Raw genomic sequence first — 18,276 nt, 5'->3', positions numbered from 1 at the left:
TTTTACAAAATTTCTTTGAAAAACCAAAGGGAAAATGTTGTGGCAACATATCACTGTTTCATCTGACCTTTAATTTCAACATTCTAGTGAATGCTTAAATGAGTGCTTGTGGCATATAGTAATGGATGCAGAAATGTATGTGTGCATGTTGCATTTGTATCAGGATCAGAGTCCACATCTTTGCATTTAATTAATTTCTGAATAGCACCTGACACACAAAATTTGTGAAAATAGAAACCTTACGAAATATATGGTGTATATAGTATTTCCCATAGGTCGCAGTGTTAGAATAAACCATTCAACACTGTTGAACATCAAGATGAAAGTTGTTTGCTGTCCCCGATGTAACAGTGTAATTTTCCAAGTTTCTTACATTCCTGGAAAGTGTTTCTTTATCCATAATAAGCAGCATCCGACAGCTTCACTGGCAAAGTGTGTATTTTTTTAAGAACATTAATTCTGTCACCATAATGTTGAACCACATCTCTAACGGCCTGTTCCGACAGTATCCTGGTTCAGGTCGTAGATTAAGTGCTGAATTCATGACTATAAATGTGACTGCAAGGTGTCAAGTTTCCCCCCTTGTCGGAGAGTCAAGTACTCCCCTGGCTCAACCCTGTTTCCCACTTCATCTCTCCCTGTCTGGCGTCCTTGCTTTTTGTCTCGAGGTCATCCCAGCAACTCTCCCCCATCCTGCTTCTTCACTTTCCCCTTCCCACTTATCTCCCATCTCCTGCATATCATCTTCCAGGCATCTCTTTTCTTTCTTTTCTTTTTTTAAATACAGGAATGGGAACACATTGTATGTAAACAAACTGTTTTCATTTCTTGTAACCTTAAACCACTTTTCCTCTTTTTTGCCCCTTTGACATATTTTTTTTTTTCTCTGTCACTGACAAACCTCTGGCTAGATCTATTTCCATGCATATCAACTTGTCCTATATATATATATATTTTTTTTTAGTTCATCTCCAGCTTGAGAGGGCTTTAAATCTTCTCAGATATGCATAAAAGCAAATATCAAATGTGAATAAACACACCCTAAAAAGTGCACGGACTTCAACTTTCATTACTGCTGGTACTGCTACTACTTCTACTAGCGCCTTTGCTCTTCATGATGATAACTGAAATGATATTGATATAAGCAATAATGACATCCACACTTAATTTTAATACCAATTCTCTTTTTATAGGCAAAAAAAAAAAAGAAAAGAAAAAAGTAGCGTGAATGGAAAGTACACTATGACTGCATGTACAATATCGTACATGTATGTCTGAATCTTTTATTACTGTATACGCCATATAATTCGCGAGTCTAAATTTTCACGAATCGGGACTTCCCGACAATTTCGCGAGTGGTTAAATTCGCGATCGTGGAGTCCTGTACTGAACGGAGAAATTGTATACACGTACGTCACATTCATATCGGCATTAGAGTCAATATTTTCACGTGTTTTTAATTTCATGAATAGCAGCTGACTCGCGAAATTCGCGAAAATAAAATCCTTGCGAAATATTCGGCGTATACAGTATTCAATTCATTGTGAACACATAGGCCTTGTGCATAAGAAATCTTGAATCCTCTCACAACAGAGAAGTATCTGCAAGTCAAAATTATGTCATTTTGGACACATACGATGACACCACCTGACTTACCTCATATTTCATTATATTGCGACTAAATTTCAAACACGCTAACCTTTGTAACTAAAACTGAATTCATCTCAAGTCTCAGAGATGTGCCAGCAATCATTACGAGCTGTGCAAACATTACAAATCTAACTGTGTACATAGAAAAAAATTAAAATTTTAAAGATGGGTATGCATCAATACAAACTTTATGACATCGTGTTCCAATCGAACATGATCTTTCTGGCCTTGTGTACCACAAATGATCTGATCTTTACAATACATAATAAACATATGTCTATCATTATCAATTCTCCAACCACCTAAACCTACATGAGCATGGAAATCATGGGATAGTATGGAAAGCTAAACATATCTGGGCCCCATCTTATAAAGCCTTCAAATCAATCACAAGTCCCCAAATCAATCGCAACTTGCATTGCAGCTCACAAGAAACTTGTAATTGATATCTATCACAAGTCTTTATAAGACAGGCCCCAGATGACCCGGCCCCTTCCCACATATACACATCTGTCTGCAAATGTGACCTTTGACCTTGACCTGAAGAGCAGTGGCGGCAGCAGCAATGCACGGACCATCACTGAGATATGTGACAATTATTGATTGCCTTCACTGCATCAAGCAGGGACAGTCTGCAAATAGGGCATGGTCAAATGTAAACATTGGGGGAGACTCCACAGCAGACAGAATAGGCCTGGATCGTGCATGCTGTTGCCAATGATGCTATCGCACAAAGGCATTATCATATTTGATATCTGAGAATTACAGTGTACTTTTATTTTAGGCATTTTCACAGAGTGAAAAGTGTGTGATGGAGTCATAGAGTGACAGAGTACTTGACCATTTCAGATCACTTCATAAATGAAGATTTTGAAACCACAATTTACTGGCTCACAGAAGAAAACAAGTAGCACAAAAAAGAATAAAGAAAATCTCTAAGAGGCATAAGTGCTAGCATATACATGTATATACCATATGTCCCCCCCCAAAAAAAAAATTACAACGGGACCCTCCGCAATGATATCTTTAAAAATATTGAATCAATCTAAATACAAATTCAGGGTATGAAACTATAACTCATTGCCCACATCTTACAGAAAACCACATTCGATTTGCTTCAGTGGTCTAAGAGAAATGAGGAATTTTGTAGAAAATGTCGGGAATCTCTTCCGTCCAAAGTCCAAGTTCTGTCTATTGTATTCACACACAAGATCATCGAAGTGCTAAACTTGGAAGAATCAGACTTATGACATTCTTTAGAACAATACGCATTTCCCTGTGACAGCTTAACCAAATCGAATGGGGTTTTCTGCAAAATAGAGCTAAAATATTATATTTTGAGACCCTGAAGTAGCATTTCGACAGTTCAATCATATTGGGTGTTATCAATGCGAAAATCTGTTTGTAATTTTTTGGGGGGACATGATGTATATATATATATATATATATATATATTTTTTTTTTTTTTTTTTTTTTTTTTTTGGGGGGGGGGGGGGGGTATTAGGGTAGGTGAGGCTCAAAATATATGTTAGCCCACTGCAGGCAAACAGTTTTTTAACATTTGACTAAACCTCTAGTCCTTTCAGGGTTCTCGAATCGGGTAGGTGAGGCTCAAAATATAACTAGCCCACTGCAGGCAAATAGTTTTTAAACATTTGACTAAACCTCTTGCCCTTTCAGGGTTCTCGAATCCCCCCCCCCCCCCCCCCTTTGCTAAGTTTTTAAAATTTAAAACTAAAATCTGCTAAGTATACATGTGCATAACTAATGAATGTCTGCATTACAAGGCTTTGTTGGATTCCAAGTCATGTGTTTGAGGACTGTACTATTTAATGCAGAAAACTTAAAACCTGTATGACCATGGAATCAATTCATCCATATGCAACTTGCTTTCTGTGCATTTGTTTCTAGGTATTGGCAAAATGTTTTTCACTTTTAAATGCAAATCATGACAACTGTTACAACACAGAAGCGAGTTGGGTAATAAAGAAGTGGCAGTCTAATGAACTATGGTTTCATAATCATATTTCTTGTATGTGTGCAGCAATGCAGATACATACAGTAGCCCCATATGTGCTAATGTGTACGCATCGACACACGTGTGCGTCACTTTATAGGTCAATGCCATGGCATTGTCAGGCGTTGTACAAAGGTTTCCAATGTCATTAATGGCCGCTGAATCTGACACCTGTTACACACTAACACCTGAATCCCATCTAAACCATTGCTATAGCCCTCACAGAAGCCATTTGTATACCAAACACGTACTATGCTATACGTAAAAACATAATCATGCCAATTTTAATAGCCTTTTGTGTGTTTTCAGTGATGAATGGCTCAGAAAATCCAATAGCACTGCTATACAGGGCCTTGAGCACAGAAAGGATTAAATGAGCCAGTACATAGTTCCACTTGTATGAGTAGAAAAATGTTGTTTGTGACAACAGGCATGTTACTTGGTTTCTGACTTGTATTATACTTATATATTTAAGCATCGGTGATGTGATGATTATTTATGCATTAATTGTGCTTGCCAGTACATCCATCAAATGTTTTAATGTTGACACAAAAGATAAACTCCAATCTTCATGGTGCAATGGTGAACACATCAAACAAAGGGTCCTAAACAAACAGTTATGGTGGAAAGTTGAAGTAACAGAATATGGTCATCGTAGCTTAAAGGGGATGGCTAGTAACTGATCAGTGGGAATCAGTGGGAATGCTGGGGGATGATTGTTCCAATCCTTGTGGGATTCATTTAAGAGTACATTATAGGTTTTATCTATTGTTGTGTGAAAATTATTTGCTTCAGAATGGTCTCATATTCAAGTAATGTGCAGTTTAATGTTTCCAGGTTAGCATGCCTGTACAGTGACGGGGCGATCGTTAACGGCCCGTTAACGATAGCCCCGTCACTGTACAGGCATGCTAACCTGGAAACATTAAACTGCACATTAACGATCACCCCATCGCTGTACAGGCATGCCAACCTGGAAACATTAAACTGCACATTACCTGAATATGAGACCATTCTGAAGCAAATAATTTTCACACAACAATAGATATATAAAATGTACTCTTAAGTGAATCCCACAAGGATTGGAACAATCATCCTCCAGCATTCCCACTAATTCCCACTGATCAGTTACTAGCCATCCCCTTTCAAAGAAGGATAACAATGAGGATATTCTGTCCACATTTACAGTGTCAACAGGCCTTTCTTTCTGTAGTTATCATAGTGGTGAAACAATAGCTACAAATGTAGTTCACATCCTCAAAAGCTATGCAGTCTGAAACAGAACTATTTTAGGAATCAATGCAATCAGTAGACATGTTTAATAGGTGATTGTACTATCTTTTTTACATTCAGACAGAATGCTGACAGCAACATTTGTGTCGTCCAAATATCTCCTTCCACAAATCAAATCACAGTGTGCCAACAGGGCAATCTAGAGAGAATTCAAAGCTTCTTGTATTCATGTATACCACAAAGGAGTATTTCTGCTGAAGTCTTTTCTTCTTTTTTTTCTTTCTTTTTAAAGACTGGACATCTAACCTCCAATTGTATCATGCATGTCACATGTTATTGGTGTGGAGTACCATGTGACAAGGGTTTAAAAAAAAATGGGAGGGCCATATATGGTGTGGTGACAGAACCAAGATTTATTGGACTGACCATGGTACCACTGGGTGTCTTACCTGGTCTCTACATGGCAAACCTGCCAAAGTTTCTTACCAAAATGACTACCCCCTATTCCCCAAAAAGGATTCACACATATATTATTTGTATCATATGCCACTGGTAAAGAAGAAAACATGACAGGGGGTTGGGGAAGAGACAAAAGAAAAACACACAGACATAATTGACAGCATGAGATATTATGGGTGTCTGATCTTGGCACTACTTCTGCCATAGTTTATCATCAAATGACTACCCATTAATTCTCCCCTTAAAGGGATCGTATAGTTTTGGTTGAGACCTAATTTTAGGTTTCTAACATCTTTTTTGGTGAGATAATGAGAAACTTCTTCTAAAATACGAAAGAGCAAGTAATTCTATGAGGAATTCAATGTTTATTTGATGAAAATTGGTTTTGAAATGGCTGAGATATCAAAAAAAGATCAATTCTAATAAAGTGTGGGACCCAGACTTTATTACGATTGCTTTGTTTTACTTTGTTTTTGGATGTTTCAGTCATTCCAAACCTGATTATCATCAAATAAACTTTGAATTCCTCTTAAAATGGTATGCTCTGTACTATATCATAAGTGTTTTGTTGGTATCTCGCAAAAAGTTAAAAGCCCAATTCTTATCTCTACCAATACTGTACCATCCCCTTAAAGGGGAAGTCCGGACGATTATCAGCCGTTTCGTGTGTAAAGAACAATATTTCATGAACCTATTACCCTTTTCCCGACGAGAAAAGACCATCAGATACATTTACTATGATTTTTTTTTAAAATAAGGTAATTCTTCATGTTCGAATCCGTCGCGAGCTACCCTTCGTACTATCTGTCCCAGGATGCATTGCGCGTGACGTATCGGGCGCAGTTTCCTCGGCTGAGAGCACCGCGAGCGAAGCCCAGCTACGCATCGATCTCCCATTGCACTGCTGACTGCGGGCGGTATCTGCATGCCTGCATAGGTGTGCCTTGTCGGCGCTACTGCAGGAGACCGTACACCGATTTAGGAGTGCTGTTGCCAAACGCTGTATTCCTTTATTCAAATAATCTTCGTTATATATCTATATAAAATCTTCAAAGACTAATGTAAATTAGTTGCAATGCTATAACATTTTCGTTTAAATTGAAATATGTATGTATTATAATACCGCCGTACTTATTAGTGTCCACCCCATCACTTACAATGCATTAGCTGTTGTCGGGCTGTGCACGTGCAGGCATACATTTACGTCTGCTGCTGCCAAGTGCTATCACAATCCGCGATCGTTTTTTCGACTTCTGAGTGTGAACAATCTGAAATCAGTCTGTCAATGTCAGAATTATTGCCTCTTTTGTTGTCCGAGACTGTTGAAAAGTGTGTCTGACGGTGATAAAATACGACAGTATACATGTAACTTGAACCGAGGAAGAAACGCCAGAAGAAACTACGACCAGCAGCCCAATACACACAGCGTAATCGGGCTGCGTGTTGTAGCATTCAGGATCATGTAAAGGTAGTATCGTGGATAGATATCAATTTAAAATCGAAATATTTCTTCAATTTGAAGACTTACTAGTAAAGTTCAAGTATTGACAACACCCTAACACTTGACACATCGGCATTTTTTTAATGAAGCAATAGATCATGCCGCGTGCATCCGCTGTGTGGTCAGAGACTGTTGAGCGGTACGCTACTACCGCTCGCTTGGCCCGTATCACCGTTGCTCAAGCAGGGCTCCCTCGAGCCAGCTGACGCTCCAAGCAAAAAGCAATGTGAGGAGGAAACGTCACGCTGTCACGTGATCTTTCTCGCCGGCGTACAGAAATCGAACGGTTACGATTCAAAATTAGTGATGCTAAAAAATCGATTGTGGCGAGTTGGGAGGGTCTTTTTCAATGAAACTTAGTCATTATGGTCCTTTATTTATGTAGATTTTGGTTAATTTTTTTCAAAATCGTCCGGACTTCTCCTTTAAGGTTTCATCATATGCCGCTGGTGAGAACTAAAAACATGACTGGGGTTGTTCGCCATTGTGGGAAGATAATAGAATACAGACATACCGATTGACAGAATGAGACGTTATAATGTGCCTAACCTCAGAATTGCTTCATAGAGCAGATGATGATTATCACCACATAAAAAGCTCTACTTTCCCCTCAAAGGTCTCATACACGTCAAATCACATTGATATGAAGTAACAACTGACAGGGATTATGGAAGGGCCAGGGAAGGGGTTGATAAGCACAGATGTAACATTAGACAGGTCATTGTGGGCTGTCTCAGCATTGCTCCGCAAAGATGCCAGTCCATTTTATAAAAGCTAAATGAATAGAAGTCATTTCCCTAAAGGTGTCATGTGTAGTCCAAGGAAATTATGGTTGCGCACACACATTATGAGTTTGTTGGGGCAAGAAGGTTGTATGTGGCATGTGGTGACCCTGCAGTGACACACACTGGGATCGAGAAATGTAAAAGTTCACTTCATATTACACAACAGAGAGTGGTGAATTGGGCTCAAATGCAAACGAAGGTGGGGAGTGCAGGACCTAGCCGAGAACATTGACAAATGCCTTACTTCATGTATACACATACGTAGTCTGCACTAGAGCTCCAAAGCAGGCAGATATACCAGTATCAAAAATAACATTTTGCCACATATTTTTGTGTGTTTGTGTGGAAAGTGACTCGCTCTTATGAGTGATGATGGACACGTTTAAAGGGAATGTACAGTACTGGTTGAGGTGGGGATTCATGTTTTGAATATTCCTAAGTGAGATAATGAGAAACCTCCTATGAAATATGAAAGAGCATGTAATTTTAAGAAGGATTCAATGTTTATTTGATGAAAATTGGTTTTCAAATGGCTGAGATATCAAAAAAAGTGATAATAAAAGGCGACAGGCCACGCCTTTTATCAGGATCTCTTTGTTTCACCTTGTTTTTGATATCTCAGCCATTTCAAAACCGATTTTCATCAAATAAACTTTTGATACACCTTAGAATTGCATGCTCTTTGACATCTCATAGAGTGATTTCTGAATATCTCGCAAAATGTTAAACGTTAAATCCTCACCTCAACCAGAACTGTACACACCCTTTAATGTCCATGAAGTTTATCTAATAAAGATAAAAAGATAAAAATTGACAAGGAACTGGTGAGATGAATTTCATTTTAGAGAGCAAGGACAAATAGAAAGTCCAATTGTCTAACACCATCAAATGGCACTGGTGTGTAGCCGCAAGTAACGGTTCAGTCTGGGAAGGGACTGAATAGAGATCTCCCTTTCAATAGATTGATGTATCATGTGATGTCTTACCTTGACACAGCTTCACAAAGCCCACTATGACAATAATGACGAGAGCAAATAGTTTGGCTGCGGTGAAGATGACCTGAACTGCGTTGGCCCACCTGACACTATAGCAGTTGATGAAGCATATAATACCTGAAAAGCAGAACAAAATTCAAAGATTCTACACATAGAAGAAAAAAAAAAAGAATCTCTCAGTGCATCCAGTCATACGTTAGCACGTGATAAATATTCTCATATGACTTGTCATAAGATCTCCTCTTTTAATATGATCGCATATATCCAAATGAGGCATTTCATAAGTAGCATCAACCACCAATATTCATACTGCATAAAAACTTAAAGACGATAAATGAATGGCATGCTTTAAAGACAGCTACATTTCTCAGTCTTAACAAGTACCAAAGGTAGATATTTTAGCCCAATAACAGATTGAAACAAAGAAAATGCATGCCAAAATTAACAAACACTTTAGCATCTGTTAGCTTGCATCCAAAATTGGTAAATCGGACAAATTGGGTGACAAACCATGCTAGAAGGGCTACAATCTGCACTTTCTGATAGGGTGCAGTTGCAGAGACCCCAACCCCAAGCACCTTCTGATCTGGAGATTCTCCTGCCTGAAACCCCTAGCAAACGGGAGACTCCAAGTTTATGTGTGTGAAGCGCGAAGTTCCTAGGGCTATAGATGCTCTCTGGTGCTATCTAAGGCTTATTTTTTCAACATACGATAGCAATAAGTAAAAAATCCTTTCCAACGGGAGACATTGAGCCAGGGCGGGAGAAATTAAATCTCAAGCGGGAGAACGGGAGATTTTGCAAAAATGGGTTTTCAGCGGGAGATCTCCCGTCGAAAACGGGAGAGTTGGAGTCTCTGCAGTTGAGACATCCTCATAGAAGAGTCCTTTAACCCATCGAAGACTAGTCTGAAAATACTCAGGCAGGTGTCTATGGGAAATGCGTGTTGTAGCAATATCAGTCCGTTCTCAATGAATTAAGAGATATAACCTGAATGGGGGCGCTCTTCATCAGGCTTACCAATGGAGAGGGCTGCAAAGACTTTCATCAGAACGATTTGTTCGTTGCCGTCACAGGTGGTCATGACGGACTCGACCACGTAGGTGCCCGTGATCAGCGACACGATGGATATGATGGACGGTTTGATGACGATGGTGTACGTCCAGGCAAAGAGGAATGCCGGAAGGGGACCCCAGATTTCGTTCAGGTAGGCGTGCTCCGCCCCGGACTTTGGTATAAGGGTGCCTAGTTCTGCATAGGACAGCGCACCTTCACAAGAAATAAAGCACATACACTTCAAATGCAAGCAGTCATCTCTTACAAACACATTCATACTTTAAAAACATCACCTTCAGAGCTATGTTTTAGTTTTAAGAAATGAGGCTGTGAGTGATATAACTGATTACTGAATGTGAATATAAAACTTCAAAATCATTTCAACATACATGTTGTCTTGCCAATGGGTTTTACCCCAAACTTTCACCATTATGTTTGTATCATTCCATTCTGTTTCTTAGAGTTGACTTGAACACAGGGCAGTGTTTCACTTTATGCTATTACTGGGATTTGTTAAGAGCTAAAGTCATGTCCCAGTCTTGGTAAAAGGCTAAACAGGTGTGTCTATCAATCCTGTAGTTAAGATTAAAAAGAAAAACTACAACTCACCTGTCATTGCCAGCATGGCACAGAGCAGCCAGATAATCATACTCATGCCAACGCTCTGCGTCTCACGTAGGATGCCCTTCGGCGAGACAAAGATACCGGACCCTATCATGGATCCCACAATGAGTGCGATGCCGCTCCACAAGCCAACCTGGACAGATGACAGACAGGATAATTGTTGCAGAAGTTACACAAAGATGCACAGGCTACAATGTGCATATGGTGGTATTAAACTCAAAAAAGAACAACAGGCAAAATTTAATGAAGATGAACAATTCTTGTTTTACTATAGCATTTCATCTGTATATTATATCGCAGTTTTATATTCGGATGTACACACTGTATGTTCTATTGTCTTGAAATCAGAAAGAAATGACTGTATTTCATTGGTAACATATATTCAATGCAGAAAATTCCCAATAAATTCATCTGAATTTGAATTGAATAGATAATATTTTTGTGCTTCCATTAGTCACAACAAAAAATTACATAATGATAATCACCCATGGAAAAAATGTTAGAGGGAAATTGTGTTGAAAGATCTGCATCCACCTAAAGAATGATAGTAATTAATTTGTCCATGCCAACACAGGCTTTAACTTGATTGCAGGATGAAATGAAATGTGTTACTCCTGAAACATTTAATCATCTTCCTTTATTCTACAACAGAGCAAGACAACTCAACACTTTCGAATTGAATTCTACAGTACCATGAACTGAGATATACATCACTGTGATTCAGAGCTGTCATAAACACCTGAGGTGTTGGTCGTCATGGTAGTTTTGATTCGTATCTTCCTTACTAATATGCAAAGCGTGCTGACATCTGACTCTTAATGTTAATCAACACCAGAGTCTCATTTGAGAGAGTGCTGGGAGACCATTGGTTTTATGGTGCCTTTCTTCCCATCAATTTTCTCACCTGCTTTGATAATAACACACACATGGTTTCTATATATCTTTGCATATAGAAATACTTAAGTCCATGACAAAACGACAAAAGTGCAGCTATGGATAGATACCATACTGTGCAGTTAGTACGGTAACACACATTAGCCACATAAAGACCAACTCCTTTTACAACTTTTTTTCAGATTGTTTGGATTTTTGTTTTTTATTCTCGTAGCCATTAAATTCTCCCCAAATCTTTATAAAGGGCTTGGAGGAGGCTTAATTATTGTGACCCTCATTCCCCCCCCCCCCCCCCCTCAGCTGCAATCACAAATCAATTTGTGACCACTGGACTGAAACGCAAGTGATTACCCCACTACTGATTTTACAAGTTGTATTTTGGTTAATCTTCCAAGTCCTTGTTCCCTGTCTGAAACCAAATTGAGGGGTACTTTATTGCACCTACAGTGTACAACATGCTGGTATCATTGGTCTAATATCATAATTATTTCATGACCCAGTTTACATACTGTATAGGCCATATATTTAGCGAGTCTAAATTTTCACGAATCTGGACTTTCTGACGATTTCGTGGGTGGTTAAATTCGCAATCGTGGAGTACTGTACTGAACGAAGAAATATATACTTGTGCGTCACATTCATATCGGGATTCGAGTCATTATTTTCGCATGTCTTAATTTCGCGAATAGCACCTGACTCGTGAAATTTGAGAAAAATAATAACCTCGCAAAATATTCGGCGTATACAGTACATGATGTACATGTATGTATAATTGCTTTAATGATTGGCAATCTCAATACACAAAGCTTCTGCTTGTGACCTTGGGTGCTAAACCTCACCTCTTGCTTCAGTTTGACATTGTCCTTGCTGCCGTCAGCCTCAGCCTCCCGGCTCTTGTCAGCATCTCCGTTCAGGCCCTGCTTCTCTTGCATCTCCATGACGATGGGATGTCGATCTTCTGGGTTTGGACGATCACAAGTGTGTTGTCTTGGTAACTTCAAGCTCCCTCTATAGACGTGATGTACCGTGACAGTGCAGGACTTCCTTCAAGTCTGCAGAGAGAAGACGTTTCTTTCTTTTGAATAAGAGTTAAGCGACCAAATCCCATGATTTGCTTGACAAATCTGCACAACTGTGATGAATCTCCCTTCACAGGAGTGTCCAAACACATACAGCTTCATGTAATTTGCACTTCCATTTATATGAAGCTCTTCAGTCACTCTGACTATTGGATAATGAAGTCAAACGACCATTATATTGCTGCTTGAAAAAAAAGAAGGCTGTTCAAACATGTCCATCTTCATTTTATACATATCATGAGATGAATCAAACATGACACAAAGAATTAACAAATTAAAGTTGTGATAAAGATGTGAACACTGTAAGGCCTACTGCTTTCTGCACTGATTGCAAGCATGGAAAAACACCACATGAATTCTTATAGCAAATCCACACCTTATTCTGATTACATTTTTGATTACACAACAATGTTTACTCTCTTTTAATAGTAAAATATTATGACTGCAAAGTGCAAAAGACTCGTTCATTATAGGGCTCTATTACTGATATCCAATGTCATCGCATGCCACTGTGCTGCCTTCCATTATGAAAGATTTACAATGTAACTTGTCATGAATATGCATGTTGTACAAATTGGGTGTGGCCTGTTCAGCCCACGTAGGAAGTCAAGATGGCTCGAGGCTGGGACCATGCCGTCTGAGGAAGCGAGGGAAGAATAAAGTTTTTCAGTACTTTAAGATTGATTAGTTGTGGTGATTTGTTTCGGTGTCAGAATGTGTGACATGTTGTTGCCCCACCAGGTTTTCCCTCATTCCGTAATAAACTATTAACAGATGAAAAAAAAAAAGTCTTGAATTAGAGCATCTCCGGTAGTGTACAAATGGCAGCTATCTATTCAAACACAAAACAAAACATGTGTTTGCTTCTACTCTAGGCAGAACAAAACAGGGTCTAGAAATGGAGACTATACACATGACCTAAAAACTAGCAGACAGAGCAGACAGCTGAGTGACTTGGGTGGGAGCCAATACTACTGGGTACACTTTACATTACAACCATTGCATCAGCCAAACCAAGGAATTATGAGGACTCCTTGACCAGACACACAACACACATGATGTGCACACAGGTTCCACGACATTTGCTCCTATTACTCCCGTAATACATCTGCACCCTAGCAGACTAAGCCAAACATAAATTCTACCTACAGACATAATCCTAACCCAAATCCTGATCGTCACATTGAACTAAACCTAAAACCCTATAACAATCCTACCCTAACTTTAAGTCCTTAGAGAAAATAAGACAGGAGTATAAATTGTCGCAGGAGCAAATGTTGTGTTACAAGTACCTGTTACCATGCACACAACATGCAGTCAAAAATACACGTAATGCACATCCTGAAATGACTGTTTCTGGAATACACGACAATGCATCAATGTTTCTGTTCTTTCATCCTAGTACCGCAAAAGTGAAAATTTTTGCGGAGTAAAAATTTTTGCACATTTTGCGCGACCAGAAGCTGAAGTGAAAATAAAAGCACACAAATATTTCTGCATGTCATACGTTCCAGCAGTTTATGTCCTGATAAGGCGGGATTAAAAACAAGCATGCATAATTCATCTTACCTGGCCGACCGCGTTAAAATTACACACGCAAAAATATCCTCTTTTACAGTAACAAAGTCACAATTCATTCATCTGTTCACATCACGTTCCATAGGCAGGAATTCGATTTATAGGACCTATATTGTTACTATAGGTAGGACAGACTTTGTGGTTTTTTGGTTGTAAAGTTCTGAGAACGAAGTACATGTATGCAAAGACTTTGAGATGTACATCACTGAAATGGTCTATAAAACTTGTGAATGAACTGAGTAAAGATTAAGATATTGGATACATCCCTGCCACATTTTCAGGCAATCTGTAGTACAGCGTACGGCATGCAGGCTCCCTGATTGGTTGCCTCCTGCTGCCTGCATACCTGCCTCATATTTCACCCCAATTAGCCAGCCAGTCAATGAACCAGCTTTACTACCACCCAACTTCAGCCCCGCCAGCGTACAATAGGTACGAGAGGGGCACAGTAGGGTGGACAAGTGAATCGTCACCCCTCTATCAAAATAGAAAGGTCCTCACCAACCCTTATTTAGCCTCAAACATTTCACGAGAGGGGGAATGGGGGGGGGGGGAGAAATGTCCATTGATCAACAAAGAGAAGGAATTCAAGCTTGATAAGAACTAACTGGTCAGCTGATACTGACAGGGTTAAAATTCTCATTCATAATCAACAGAGTCTGGAGGCTGGTCATGCTTACCTTCACATATTGAGGGATTATTCCTTTTTACTATGGACTAACAAATCGCATTGCGCAATTCCTCATGAAAATAAGCAAAACAACTCAAGGTCTGGCTTCAAGAATCCCCGAGTTACATTTGAACAGAGAAAAAAACAGACAAAAACAAACAAATCTTGAAAACTTTGCAACTGAAAGAAAATAAGTTGCTATATCCATGCAGCCATCACAAAATCTTTCATCTTTCATGAATTTTAACAACAAATTTTTGTTTCTTTTACATGTAGGTTCATGACAGGTCTCTCTGGATAATTTCTTGCAGGTGTAGGATTACTCACAAACATCTCCGGATAAACTAGACATATCGCTACGGCTACTGATATGCCTCCGCCATAATGCATGGTTCTCCTAATAGGTCTATAGTACAATGTCTTGACAATGTGTGATGACAGTTTCACACAACTGGCAAAATATTAAAAGGACAGGTTTGACACAAATGTGCTGAATGTTCACTTTCCTAGAACTAGGTTCAATTGGATGAATGATTAAAATGTCAGAGTGCAGGTATTTGGGGAACTGATGATTTTTACTTGACTTTTGACCCTTTTATAAGTTTATGCATTGAGTAATTTTCAAGGTATTGAGGAAAAGTATAATTTCAGTATCAAATGGGAAAATAACATTATCTAAACCTGGCCTTTGACCTTTGACCTCACAGTTCCAAAGAGAATCACTGTTAGGTTGAACATGCATAAATATGTAAGTTTCATGATGATACCTGGAGTTACTTTCGAGATATGGAGGAAAAAGTGCAATTTAGCACTTTCACTTGACCTTTGACCTTTGACCTTTTGGCAAGAAACTTCCCCAAAAATATATATTGGGTAATACATGCCATACATCAAGTTTAAAAAAAAAAAACCCTTCAGGCATATTGCATTCTAAGGAAAGTAGTGATATTTTGAGGAGTTGACCTTGACCTTTGACCCCCTGACCTTTGACCCACGACCCCAACTTCCCTAGATAATCACTGCCCATCAGTACAAGCATATATACTAAGTTCCATGAAGATACCTTGAACCATTTGCGAGATATGGAGAAAAACATGAAATTTCAAATTTTTTTTTTCACAAAATAACCTGTGACCTTTGACCTTTGACCCTGTGACCCTAAAATCCACACAAAGTATTATCCCCCAAGGATATACCCTCATACCAAGTTTGATGTAAAACCACCACACGGTTCTTGAGATATCGACAAAAACAAAACGGGACGGACGGACGGACGGACGACCCGAAAACATAATGCCTCCCGCCACTTCGTTGCGGAGGCATAAAAAGCTTACCTCTGGCTGACAAGTCATGGTTTCAAAGGTTTTTCCTTTTTCCTGAATACTTCAAAAAGTCAAAGACTGAAACTTCATCATACCAAACACACAACAAATGATGCAGTGTGTACATTTTGTATGATAGCATCTATAAACACAGCAATTCATGCCAGATTCTAAAGAGAGCAATTATTCTAATAGAAACAATAATGATAAAAATGGGGCCACTGTTGATGACATTGAGGATAATGGTGATGACAACTGCGATGATGACAATTGATGATGATAATGACAATGATATAGAACGTTATAATGATAGTGATTGTTGTTGATAATAAAAGTGAGGACATTGAAGCACTGTGTATGGAGAGACCGATGTACTTTAAAATGTCTACAGCTGTCCTTGCCTACAAGAGAAAAGAACCACAAGTTTCCTGGCAAAAATCTACATTCTTCTGAAAAGCGTATAGTGAACAAGTACTCTCACATCAAGACGGATCAGCTTACTGTATTCCTGAAGCTCTTCCAACCTGAATCTTATGCATCACACTATTTATTTCCTGTAATGCTATCACACTGTAACCACACTGCATACTCTTGATGCAAAAGCTTCCTGTACAGTAACTCTACATTGTAGGCATATTTTTCTTTCCTGTTTGTTTTAAAGATATTCAAAACAAAACTAACCAGAATTCCTCATAAAATTTTTTAATGTATTATACATGTCAGTTAAAATTAATGTTCAGGGTCAGGTTTTACGATATTAAAAAAGAAATGGACACAATATCAGGAGGTTGCAAAAGTTTCACTGAAACTGGATTTGAAATTGGAAATTTGTGTCATAATTTTCATGAAATAGTGGACAAATTAGTCTTTCATCATATGCAAATTAGATGACATGAGATGAGGTGCATTCACAGTAGAATAACCATGGCATCAAATTTTAGTTTGTCAGCATTGGTCTCAATGGCAAATTACCATGGTAAAAAATAGGTATGAAATTCATAAAAATTAAATGTAAAAGTAGAAATATTCATCATTGCAAATACACTTCACTCAGACTAGGGGTAGTGTAGCACAAACACGAGTTTGATGCATCAGAGTTTGATACCAGATGCATCTTCAGATGAAATTTGATGGCTATTTGTGAAAAGAAGACAACTATTGTGAGTGTCCTTTTACAAATGTACATACCTCATTCTGTTTAAATCATACTCCTTGACATAAGACTAGTTTTACTATCATTGATGTGTGTTGATTATTGTAAGCCAAGTACCAACAGTCTGTTTACTTCCTTTACAAAGTAAGCAAAGTGTGGCACAGATGTGACGGCTCTGTCAACTTTGGATGAAACCCAATCATTCACATCAACAGTCGATGTCAACTAGCAGCTCGTCAAATTTACACCTAAACCTTCCGGCAAGCCAGCACTACAAAAGGTGATGCAACGCCATGCCATGAACTCGAGAGCTGCTGGGTTATGTACAGTTTGATCCTAATATCTTCAGCCCTTCCATATGGGGAAAGAAAACTCTCTGATAAAGACACTTATAAGATCACATTTCTTGATGGTCAAGGTATTTTTTTGTATGTCTGAAAGTAGACAACTATTTCTCCCACACATACTTTTCACATTCATGTTTGACCAAATGCAGTCAAGATTCAAATCTGACATTGAAACGAAAGTGTCAAGGAATCATTTCATAACACTTTAAAGCTCTTGTATCAACTGTTTGAGACAGAAATATAGGAGGAATGATACGGAATAATAAACCAGAACAACAACAGAATGTTGCGGCAAAATGCCAATTCAGCAGATCATCCATTTATCTTGCTCTCATAACAATCAAGATGTGCATATTTTGCATAATCTACATACAATGAGGAGGGGTGCATATGATTGCTATTGTTTTATGTATGCATAATGATAACTCATAGCAGGGGCTATCAGTCCTCTATTTGGCTGGAAACAACAAACAATCGCAGATTACATTAAGTGAGAAATAATGACCTGCCTTCAGTTTCGGATGTCAAGCACTATCAAAATCACATCTACTGGCCATTGAAGTGGCTAAAAATACGCAAACTTTATCTCATAATAAATGCTGGTATCTCAAGTCAAAAGTGGTTTCCACAGACAATACAATTGTTCCCCATTCTGTTCAGCAAGCGTACCATAATACATCGCTGTTGGTCGGCTAGGTTGTTGTTTTTTTTTCTTGTTTGCCTCTGATTATTTCTGCATACTTTTGCATTCTTTTGCAAGTGCTGTTTCACGTTCAATATGTAACTAGTGAGTTATTATGATGAAGCAATTTCAAACACATTTTTCCATCCATGTCAAACAATTTACATTATAGAACATGCATGCCTTACGGTACATATCTTTGATGCATCTTTGTGTGTGTGTGTGTGTGTG

The 18,276-nt window shown here is 38.6% G+C and overlaps 1 protein-coding gene across 1 annotated transcript in view; it reads right to left on the bottom strand.

The window, feature by feature from the left end:
* The window catches only part of LOC139741303 (b(0,+)-type amino acid transporter 1-like), a 39,258-nt gene extending 27,049 nt beyond the window's left edge, over window positions 1–12,209 (bottom strand). Inside the window, exons 1-4 of the mRNA XM_071651892.1 lie at window positions 12,054–12,209; window positions 10,306–10,453; window positions 9,661–9,909; window positions 8,632–8,757 (exon numbers count right to left, since the gene is read on the bottom strand). Of these exons, the coding sequence (XP_071507993.1) occupies window positions 8,632–8,757; window positions 9,661–9,909; window positions 10,306–10,453; window positions 12,054–12,152 (622 nt within the window). The 5' untranslated portion in view covers window positions 12,153–12,209. The remainder of the gene's footprint in view (window positions 1–8,631; window positions 8,758–9,660; window positions 9,910–10,305; window positions 10,454–12,053) is intronic.
* Window positions 12,210–18,276: the final 6,067 nt, after the last annotated feature.

Source organism: Diadema antillarum, unplaced genomic scaffold (genome assembly GCF_040938485.1).
Source record: "Diadema antillarum isolate AM-2024a unplaced genomic scaffold, OU_Dant_1.0 seq00000919_RagTag, whole genome shotgun sequence".
NCBI classification, from domain to species: Eukaryota; Metazoa; Echinodermata; class Echinoidea; order Diadematoida; family Diadematidae; genus Diadema; species Diadema antillarum.
Note: the sequence above shows the minus strand (reverse complement) of the source record. Positions and strands in the feature narration are given on the sequence as shown.